Below are 11,779 nucleotides of genomic sequence, written 5' to 3' on the forward strand. Positions count from 1 at the left end.
ATATATATATATATACATACATAACACACACTGTATATGTATATGGCTATGTTGAAAAACATATATTTGTTGTTTTCTTTGCCAGAGGATTTGTAATTTTGCTTGACTACTCTTGCGATTTACACACCTTTGCAGCATCGCACAGCGAGGTAACTCACTCTTACTTTCTGGTTCAGCATTTCTACATCACCAGCATTCCTTAATGTGGCCAACATCCAGCCGAAGCTCAGTGGGACACCGGTAAGAGCGTCCCAGGTTGCTAAGAGCTGGGCGGGGAGATGTGTATGGCCCTTACACATCTCTCTGCCCAGCTCTTAGCAACCTAGGACTCTCTGGCCGTAAAGCGTGCAGCAGGCACACTGCAAACAAATGTAACTTTTAGTTTGGCAGTTTGCTACCACTTTAACTGGGCAGTGAGCAGGATGGAGGAGGACAGGTGACACACAAAGCTACATAGCTGAATCAGATAAAAGTGTCACCTGCCTGGGTGTGCAGTGTAACCAACGTGTGTACATTTCAAGTTTAAATGTAGAGAAATACAAATCCTTTGGCAATGTAAACAGTTTACATATATGTATTTCAGCTATGCATTTCTCTGCTTGCCTAGAAATGTGATTAATGCTTTACTGACATCAAAGCTTTTATGCCACGTGATTAATAATTCTTAACTTGTCAGATCAATTTTTCAAATGAACTGCATACTTTTAGATGAGCAGTACTAATTTACTGGGGTAGATTTACTAAAGGCAAATAAGCTGTTCACTGTGCAAGGGAATTTTTACTTTGTAAGAGAATGTTCCTATAGCTTGGGGGACGTTGTGATAATTCACTTTGATAAGAACGCCCACTCACTTGGAAGGAAAATAAAACAAAAAACAGTATTATTGCTTGCACGTGATTGGATGATGGAAGTCAGCAGAGTTTCACCCCATTCACCAAGCTAAGGGAAAAGTCCCTTGCAATGTGAACAGCCTATTTGTTCTATTAATGCAAATGTGTCTAAAAATGTTTTCCGTCATTCAGACCATGAGATACGATCTGGTCATAAATCAAACACAGCTGGAATTCTTCAGATCATGTGTTGATAGCTAAACCTTTAGCATTGTGGGTAGTCCAGGTGATTTAATCTATTTACCATAATTTCATGCATAGGAATTAGGTGTTAGCTAAGTACATACATATAAGTATGACTGTTACTAACCATGCAGCTTATAGAGGAAGGATGTAATTACATTGACTGACATTATACAGCACTGTAAACTGCTAATAGATGGGGTTACAGCCCCAAACCCTCTGCCCCATTTTTATTTTGTTCCAATTTCACAAAGATGGCATTTTTTACACCTTAAGTATTTTGACCACACTTACGAAAGAGCCCTCGGGCCATGCAAAAAAAAAAAATGAAACATAATTCTGTGTTTACAAGTCAGAATTCTGAGATTCAAACTCAGAATTTAAAAAACAGAACTCTGAGATCAAAAGTCAGAATTCCGACTTTCAAACTCAGAATTCTGACTTTTAATATCAGAATTCAGTTTTTACAATTCTGAGTTGGAAACTCAGAATTCTGACTTTTAAACACAGAATTATGTTTCATTTTTTTTTTTGTTGGCATGATCGCAGGGCTCTTCCGTACACACCAGCCACATATGGGATGGCTATGTTATTTCTGCTTTTCTGTTCTATCCTGTGTTTGTCCGAGGATCTTGCTGGATGTTCCTGCAATTTTAATAAAGGCCCACTCTGGATATCCACAGGCTTTCAGTGCTACTCTAAGGTGTATATAATTCTGTCTGTAAAATCATTGTGGGTTGTCACCTTGTGCCTTGCATGCCTCTAATGACCCCCAGATTATATTCTAATAGATGGAAATAATCAAACAGCAAATACTGGGTCTCCTTTACAATTCATAATCTAAGTTTTCACCAACTTTGATGCAAATTACACCGTCAAAAATGAAATGTTGTTGTTTTGCAAGTCTAGCTGGGTGAACGTCATGTTGTTCCCCACACGGCCAGTTGACATGTTAAGTGCAAACAAATTCAAGAATGATCAGCAAGTCCTGTTGTGTTTCATTTACTACTATTAAATACTTATTTCAGAAGTATTTCATACAGCTTTCACCTGTACTTTTTCTGCAAATTCCCACATAGCATTGCTAGACAAGTTCTACTAAAATAGCTTGAGCATTACTTCTTCACACACCCTGCCACTCCTATACAAATCCATCCATACATACGTATGCTGCACATTCTCTATCGTCAGGTCATTCAGTTGAAATTCCTCTTCCTCAAGGTTGTCTGCTTCTTCCAGTAAGCTTGTGTCAAAGCTTACAATAGGTGGCATGCTCGCTGTTGACCTAGATAACATAATTGATGATAAATATGAACTTCAAAAGTGCCAACAGTGAGTTCAACATATTTCCCCATGACCTGTCCTGATCCCAGCCTGGTCTTATTTATTCATCAATTAGCTTAAAAATACCCAAGTGGCAGACCATTAATTTCAACACTATATGACTAACAAGGTTATTTACAAAAAGGTGAAGAGTTTGGAGGAGGCAGGAGTAGTGAACAGTCTAGGACAACATGGCTGATTTGGAAACATTCTCCAATTCAGCTCACTTTCCAGTTCAGCTATGTTGTCCTAGATTGTTCACTTCTCCGGCCTTCTCCAAACTCTTCACCCTTTAGTGAATAACCCTGTTAATGTGCAATTAACGTATTTTAGGCATGTTATTTACCTGTAACAGCCTCCCTTATTTGTACATCCAAAAGCCCTGAGACTGCTGCTGGGCGATCTTGAATGGGATGTTTTCAACCCCAGCAGACTCAGAACTGTCACTCAAGTGACACTCTATCTAAAGTATTCTCCTTTGCTCCTCCTCTGGCAGATACATAAAAAGTAGGTTAGGGGAGGGGCAAAAGAGTTTGGCCAGCACAGACAGTAGCCAGATACTCCAAAAAGAGGAGAGGGCTATGACATGCAAGGAGAGGGTTGTGCTAGGGACAGGGCCATCTTTAACGCAGGGCAAAGGGGGCAGCTGCCTAGGGCCCAATCATTGTTATTGGGCCCAAAGCAGGTCCTGTGCTGCAAAACTCCTACCACTGGCCTTGCCTTTCAGCACTGACAGCAGAAATATGCACCTACACCTGTGTACACAATAATTCTTGCACCGGCCCTGCCCTTGAGCACGCAAAAGATACCGCCACTCTTCTGTTTACTGTGTGATCGGTATTGCATAGTGTTGCTCCGCCCCTGTCGTTAGGCGTAGGCATGCTCGAAATTGCATGGTAGGGGGGTGTTTTGTGGGGGGCGGGTTGATTAGGGGTCAGTGTGGGTAGGAGTGGGGGGCCCAAGAAAATGTTTGCCCAGGGTCCAATCAGCATTAAAGACGGCCCTGGCTAGGGAATTAGTTCTTGTGAAACAGTCACATTTGCTAGCAAGATTAGAGGAAAATTGCACGTCAATAGAAATAATTAAATGAAAGGAAAATTGCTGGATGTAAGCATTCAAATTACTTGATTATTTTTCTTCTTTTACCTGTAATCTTTTAGGTTGGTGACAGGGTGTATTTAACGTGACAGGCTGCAGGCACTGAGGTTGCAGAGTTAAGTGGAGAACACGTTCATTAGAAGTGAATTGGACCTTTTAGTATGGTAAAGTAAACTTGTGTAAAGAAGCTATAATCAACAAAATGCATTACTGCTACATGTGATTGGACGCTTGTGTTCATGTTACTGCATTCAGTAACTGAGATTCAGTTAGATAAAAGATAGAGAACTGTCTGTGTTTGATCTCTATAACATCTACCCTGTGGTGACTTCCTTGGTCACATGCAGACTGGTAGCTTGTTCCTTTTGTATAGGACAAAGGAAGTAATCCCAATCAAGATATTTTTAAATGAGTCTGAAGATCCCTGTGACTGAACCAGTGGGTTCTTTTTTTTTAACAAAAAAATATATGAATGCATGCTGAATATTTACATGCATGTGATCTCATTCACAAGTGACAGGGTCTCTTTAAAGAGTATGATTGGACAAAAATAAATAAATAATAAAACATATGCAACACATCTTTGCCAAATATGCACATTATGCCATGGTTCATCGCTTTAAAAACACTGCACATACAGGAAAATACCTGTTAATATGCCAGAAATCCAGCGTGCTCCTAACTTCCCACTTGAGATTAAAACACATTGCTCCACACTTATATCAAAGCAGTGTTGTAAACCCTGCCCAACTCTCTGCTTGTGGACTACAGAATGCCTTCCCATCTCCTCATCCTTTTAACAGAAGGCAGAAGTGTCCAATAGTCAAACAGGAAAGAACTAGGCAGAGTTAGAATTTTAGTGCACCAAATGCAAATTGAACAGGAAATTACGAGCACACTGGATTTCTGGCAGATAAACTGGTATTTTTCTGTACTTGTAATGTTTTTAAAAGTATGTATAGGGCAGGGGTAGGCAACCTCGGCTCTCCAGCTGTGCTGAAACTACAAATCCCATAAGGCATTGCAAGTCATGACTTCCAGAGTCAGAAGCATAGTCAGAAGCATGATGGGATTTGTAGTTTCAGCACAGCTGGAGAGCGAAGGTTGCCTGTATTGCAGAGATGTATTGCGTATGATTTTTTAATTTATCTTACTCAGACAGAGGGATTCTGTAGTGCTGACTTCTATTATAATGTATTGCTGTATGATGATTATACAGCAAAGCAGAATAGCTCCAATTTTGTAGGACTACAAGTCCCAGCAATGCATTATAGTGGGGCGGGGATGCTGGTGTATTGGTATTCTGCATACCTGACTTTTAATATAATGTATTGCTGGGACTTGTAGTCCACCATAGCTGGTGGTATTCTGCATTGATGTATGATGATTATACAGCAATGTAGAATAGCTCCAACTATGTAGGAGTACAAGTCCCAGCAATGCATTATGTTTTTAAGTAGGGATACACCAGTGTTAATACTGGGCATTTTCACGAGTACTCACACTCGTGAAAATGCCTCGATACTAAACGCAGATACCGGTGTTCTGTCGAGAACGCCGATGTAGTCGAATTTGCCGACCTCAGACCGGTATTATTGAAGGAATCGGGATTTATTGAGAAACTATTTAGTTTAAATTGTTAATTGTGACCGTTAATAATATGCCACCCATCATTCACTGCCATGGACGGTATATTATTAACGGTCACAGTTAACCATTAGAAACGAATACTTTGTAAATACAGTAAATGTCGGTTTCCTCGGTAATCCCGTCTGTACGCAAGCACAGATACAGGGTCGGGTGTTCTCGACAGAACACTGCACTAAAATTTTAAACAAGCGGCTGCCCGAGGTCCCGCTCTTGCTGGGAACCTCGACAGCCTTCCTGTTAACCACGCGGTGCCATGGCGGTTGGGGGGGGGGGGGAGAGCATTCATGGTTTCATGCACTGGGGCCCTGAAGGTTCTACAGTAGTTACGCCTCTGCTCTTTATAATTACCATGGAATATGTTTTAGCTAGCTGTATGGTCCTGTGTGATTGTATGTTCCTGTGTGAGAATAATGCCCACATTATATTGCATAGCTGTGAGAAGGGCCTTAAAGGAGAACTATGAGGTAAGTGCTTTTCACTCACCTCATAGTTCTAGCCGACCTGTGACAATGAGACTGTCACAGGTCGGCTCAGTAGATCGGAAGGTGAGCGAACATATACCGGCGTTCGCTCACCTCTCGATCCTGTCACTGCTCTCTGCGCTGACTGGCGGAACAAACGGGGGAGGGTACAGCTGGCTCTGCCTCTCTGTCACTCACGCATCTGGGCGGATGTCGGGATCCGCTCCGGCTGCGGCATCTCAGTATACCGCGAACTGTAGCTCGCGGTATACTGAACTTAGGGTAACAGGAGGACGCTAGTTTGTGTCCTCCCGTTACCTTAAGGAGAACTATGGGGAAAAGCCCTGACCCCATAGTTCTCCTTTAAAACATACTTACACCACCATCTGCACACAGTAACACAGCAGCTTCCTTGGAAACTTGTCACATACTAACCAATAAAATCTTGTAGGAGTTCCAACTGACATTAAATTATACAAAACTGGAGCAAAGAGAACTTGAGCAAACCTGAAGCAGTTGCTGTTAAACCAGATTTCCCACTTTTGAAAGATGGAACCTATCGGCAGCTGCAACAGTCCTGCTACACTTTTCCTCATTCCAGTTTTTGTAAGCTGACCCAATAGCTCTGGTACATTAGGCAAAGTTGGTTGTCAGTCATTATAATCATTCTATAATCGTATGGCATACTTCAGCTTTGTACCTGTTCAACTGGATGAAATATTCATATTCTCTGGCAGGGTTGATACTTGAAATGGCACTAACTATTTCCTTGTGAACAGCTGCTATTTCCTCTTGCACCAGACTTGTAATATCATGGTATTCTTGCATAATGGTTTTGCTGCAGAGAAACAAATAAAGTGAGACACGCCAACTTCTGCTGTTTTGTACCAGGGTGCATACAGTATATGTGCCCAAAGCTACACTATACTGTACATCCAGATTACATTAAAATGCACCTCCTCCCATATGGACATTGAACAATTTGCATATTCTTAACAAACAGTTAAAGAGCTTTAAAGAAGAACTCCAGGAATTAGCAACGTCATTGGGTGGCCACTGTCGATGCAACTCCTGCGCAAGTGCACAGGAGTTACATCCTCCCTGACAGCTGGCACATTCATGACTTCTTAGAGATATTGTGAATGGGCCGAATGCATACAATACTTCAGCTGCAGTCACTGACATTAATGCCTATATAGATTGATATCTTTCAAAAAAATGTTTTGCACAAAGTTAATCTATACATCCAAAGGTATTTTCATAAAAGGCAAAGTTTGCCTTACATTCCAGAGACAGAACATGAATAAGTTAGTCTGCAGAGTGATAAGATAAAATCACTCTAGCTATAAAGAAATGCTTTGGGTTAGTTTTGTTTTGGTTTCCACATACAGGGTCACCACCATCTTTTCATGGAGGCACTGCAATGATTCATGCAGGTTGGGCAGGCTCAAAGTGTGGTGGTGCTCGTTGTGCAGTCTGGCTGCCTTGATGGCCAAGATATATTGATTGTGGAGTGTGTGGAGCTTCCAGGTGTTCTTCACATATTTCTCCTTTGCTTTGTCACGATCCTTGTCTGAAAAAGACCAAAACACATATAACATGTACCTGTTTTTTCATAAAAGAAAGCACGGAGCTGTAGGCTGTGATTTTTAAAGTGCAGTAAACCAGAGCTACAGTTAAACCAAAGAAAATATGGACTTGCTATGGGTAACTAAACTCACTATGTTTTAAGAAGGGTTGAAGAGTTAGTAGCACGATCCCAGGACAGGTACCCACAATTTATGGTGACATGGAAATCATGGATAGAGTCTGACATCACTACCATGTGCTTACCAGGAATGTGAGGCTCACTTGCATGGCCATTGGAGGAGGGGAGAGGATTGAGGGAAGGAGGAGATGAGACTGTGACTTTTTTTTTCTTCTTTTCAATTCATCTTGTTTTTTTTTTTTTGGGTGGTTTAGGGATGGGAGGGATTTTGGGTTGTAGTTTTCCTTGCTTTTTTTTTAGTTGAGACCCCTAGGGGGGAAGAATGGTTTAAATACCAATGGGAAGGGAAATTTATGGTGGCTGTTTTAGGAAGAAGTTATGAATATCTTTCTCTTCTGTTTCTGAATGGAATTCTCCCTGGGAGAGTCTTTTAACAGGATGTTTACATGCTTATATGTTTGTATTGTTATATATAGAAACAATATAGAAATATTATACAAAAAAAAAAAAAACTAAACTCACTATGCATTGGTCTTTGCTTTAATAAGTAGGTCAAGCATATTCATATATTTAGTGGAGTAAATTAAGTAAAAAAATGTACTCCAATGACCAATATACAGCAACAGGGACAATTATAAAGGTGAAATAATTTTAGGAACTATGGATCTATACATCTGTGTGTGTTTCTGTATCATAAAATCATGCCCAACTGTGTCTGGAAGGCTAGGGCTAAACAAGCAATGAAATCTCTGGCTACTGAGAGATTTAACTGTGTTGCCCATCAGCTCATTAGCCACATATTGATTGTGTGCAGCAAATTAGGTTACTGCCAACAAGCTGTTGAAGTGGAAGTAGACCTTAAAAAATGCTCCCCAGGAGAAGCTGTAGACTGATGAGCTCATCTCTAAAGGTGCCCATACACCTTACGATTATCGGACGAAACTTTTCGTCCGATGATCGAACCGTCGTACGATTTTCGTATGACGGCTCCATCCTGCCCCAATTATCGAAAGGTTCAATCAGCGGTAGGTTAAAAAAAACACCTGGACGACTTGCGGTAATTGACCGCAATTATTTTCGTTTGGGCATGCGCAGTGTTAATCGTACGACTTTTGACGGACGGAAACGCCACCAACCATGCGAACATCGTACGATCGACCAAAGTTTTCAAGCATGCTTATTTATATATTAATGAATATTACCTTTAATTATATATTAATGAATACAGAGCTGCATGACAGCCCAACTCCAACCAAGAAGTGTGATTTTGGTTTGGATAGATCAGGAAGGTTAGGAGAGTCTGTCAGGTTTTTATTGCCTCTTTTGCCCCTATTGGGGAGATTTACACTCTCTTTTTGGCAGCACAGGAAGTTATGGGAAATGTCTCGAATAGAAACACTGATAATAGCAAAAATGTATTTTTAGTAAAGTGGGAAGAATTAGATAATTTGACAGTATTTTTTATTGTTGTCCGTGTCTTTCTGTCCCAGTGCCAACCGATCCCCCCATTTCTTATACAGCTGTCACAGGGATAAGTGAGGGAAATTGTACCCGATGGTGTCACAGACAGAAATAAATTGTAGCACTTCAACACTATCCAAAAATAAAAAAAAATGATTTTGGCTAGAGTTAAGCTTTATTTGAGTCTTTATATTTGCCTGGAATTCAGCTTTACAGCTCTCAGTAGTAGAGATTTTTGCAAGTGTGAGAAAGAAGCTCTGTGCCTTATTGTTCGGACAGACTTGATAAGAGGCATTGAGCAGAATGGAGCACATCCTAGGCCTCTCTGAATCAGATAATACAGCAATTCTACTTTTCTGTCAAGAACCTTATGATTTATATGATGTTCACAAGAATGGAGAAGGTAGATTTAGACGGTGGAGCTATCGCTTGGTAAGCACACAGCAAAAAGTCTCTTGTACTGCACCAGATGTACTGCAGATGTGCAGCAATGGTGGCAGGATGCCACGTTACACATTAAAGGATAGAAACCTCCTAGAAAAATATATAAAGTGTAACAGCTGAAAGAGGTAAAACTAAATTGTTAGAACATATTCTTAAGTGACTTCTGAAGAACTTTACTATTTGCAGGAATATGAGTATGCACCTTGGAGACAAGGTAGAAAAGCTGGCATTTTTAGCATGCATTTCCTCAAACCCCAGAGAGTTCTCATTATCATTCTGTGCAGGTTTGTGCTTTAACGATAAGGATCTGGTGTTTTAATATGCAGGAAGAGGCATATAGAAATCCTTATGTCTTTCTCCTATGCTTCCATTTACGTATATTTTTTAAAGGCCAGCTCCAACCAGAACAAGAAATTATTTCGAATCACCACAACTGGCCTACAGAAGCCTGTGAGTCTTACCGGTTGCTATTAAAATTGACTCATGGATTTTTCTACTTCCCTACAGCTAGTGCTAATACTGCTACTAATAAATGAGGGGTCAGCCTGCTATAATCACAAGTACAAAAATTAAACTAAAAGCGGTGAACAAATGACGTGATGAGTGGGAAATTACATTTCTCAGCGCTTTCCACATGCAAACCAACATCCTCTGTGTTCCTATGGTTACAAAGAAGCTAAGGTTCTTTAAATTGATGCGGCTTTAAAAATCGGAAGACTAAATATTGACACAGAAAGGTAATTGATAATAACAGTAAATTAAAATGGCCTTTATAGAAATTTAGAAATAATAGGTTTTACCATGCTTTTAGTGAAAGTGACTTACACTATGCCAAGCTGGAACAATGTAAGTATACATTTTTTATTATTAAAGCTTGAGTTCTGTAATAATGAAATAAAGAATGTTTGTGACAATACTTTCTTTAGCACAAAAAGCTATATACACCCTATTATAAAAATATGCTATATGGACAATATCACAATAAATATACGAACATTGAAAAGGCAATAAAGAGATATCAGGGGTTATGATAATTTAAATAGACTATGTGAAGGAGAAACTGGTGCCTGGAAAGTATGAAATACTGGCTTTGGTAGAATTATAAGTAGGGATGTCCAGATGCCAGCTCAGATACCAGTGCCAATACTTGGCATTTTAACGAGAACTATCAGAGTTGCAGCTGGGACGTAGCTCTGGCGCTCCACCACTGTCCTGAAATCATTAGTCTGTATTGTTTTAGAAAAACTGTCACATGACAATAAACAAAAATGTATCAGTACTTGTATCTGTGAGTACTGATCAGTACTTGTACTTGAAAAAATGGTATTGGCGCATCCCTAATATATATTTATAAAAAAAACATATCATACATTAAAACAGGGATGGACAAATCCCAGGAGCCCTGTATGCTCCTTAAATATGACAGCTGCCTCCTAACTTTTGCATTTTTCTCTAGTCTAGTCTTGGAGCTGGAAAAGTATCTGTACTTGTACCGAGTGCGGTACTTGGTATCTGAAGATCCCTAGATATAAGGTTGAATTCAGTGGGTTCTGGACATCTGAACAAAATCAAAGTGATAAAAGTATTATGTAAGATGAAATAATTTGGAATGTCACAATGACAATGATGTACCTTAAACAATATTAGAGGTAAAGGGCCAATTATAGAGATGCTACTGGGAGAACAATTAGTAAAATAACCAAGAAATATCAACTCAAACGTGCAGTACCCAACAGGCACTTCACTCACCTTTACTTGCATCCAGGTACTTTCTTTTGGCTTGTAACGTATCTTTTACTTTAGTGCGGTACTGACTCTTCAGATTTTCTATCTCCTGTTGTGTTGTCTAATGTGTAACGATAAAAAAAATTTTTTTCATATACATGGAATATATTTCATCTACCTAAATACCTAAATGTTTAAGTCAAGGTAACATAGTAACGTAGCTGGTAAGGTTGAATAAGGACATAGGTCCATCCTTTTCAACCTATAAGGTCATCAGAAAACATCATGGATGCCATGAATCAATAAAATGACTGACACATGGTAAAATTACATACATAATGCAATGTCAAATTTAGAATTAAGATTTCATATTTCTGTTAGGTCCAAAGATTTGTTGAGTCTGTCTAGGACCACTGAGAACTAGCTACTATGTATCACATGCATGCATAGCATATATTTCTGTTAAATGCATAAAACATTCTGTAACTCTGGGCAAACAGCTAAACACAAAGAGCTAATGTACTGTATATGTAGAGAGTAGGGTAGAGGAAACAGTGCCGCCAGACATGAGAGCGATGCCACCCTCTGCAGGCTCTGCTTCTTCCCACCCAGCTCTAAGCAACTGGTGACTCCTTGGCTGGTATCCCTCCCAGTTCCTGGCAACCAGTGACACCAGCCAGAGCATCCCCGGTTGCTAAGAGCTGGGTGGGGAAATATGTATGGCTTTTACATACCTCCCCACCGGCTCTTAACAACCTGGGACGCATGGGCCGGAAAGGGTGCAGCAGTCACACTGCAAACATTGTGCAGCAGAGTGGCCAGAATTTAACAATAA

The 11,779-nt window shown here is 40.1% G+C and overlaps 1 protein-coding gene across 1 annotated transcript in view; it reads right to left on the minus strand.

The window, feature by feature from the left end:
• The window catches only part of FES (FES proto-oncogene, tyrosine kinase), an 80,025-nt gene that overhangs the window by 53,219 nt on the left and 15,027 nt on the right, over nucleotides 1-11,779 (minus strand). The window contains exons 3-6 of the mRNA XM_018569878.1: nucleotides 10,969-11,065; nucleotides 6,996-7,179; nucleotides 6,307-6,444; nucleotides 2,240-2,359 (exon numbers count right to left, since the gene is read on the minus strand). Of these exons, the coding sequence (XP_018425380.1) occupies nucleotides 2,240-2,359; nucleotides 6,307-6,444; nucleotides 6,996-7,179; nucleotides 10,969-11,065 (539 nt within the window). The remainder of the gene's footprint in view (nucleotides 1-2,239; nucleotides 2,360-6,306; nucleotides 6,445-6,995; nucleotides 7,180-10,968; nucleotides 11,066-11,779) is intronic.

This window comes from Nanorana parkeri, unplaced genomic scaffold (genome assembly GCF_000935625.1).
Source record: "Nanorana parkeri isolate BGI_ZX_2015 unplaced genomic scaffold, ASM93562v1 scaffold1415, whole genome shotgun sequence".
In the NCBI taxonomy this organism is placed as follows: domain Eukaryota; kingdom Metazoa; phylum Chordata; class Amphibia; order Anura; family Dicroglossidae; genus Nanorana; species Nanorana parkeri.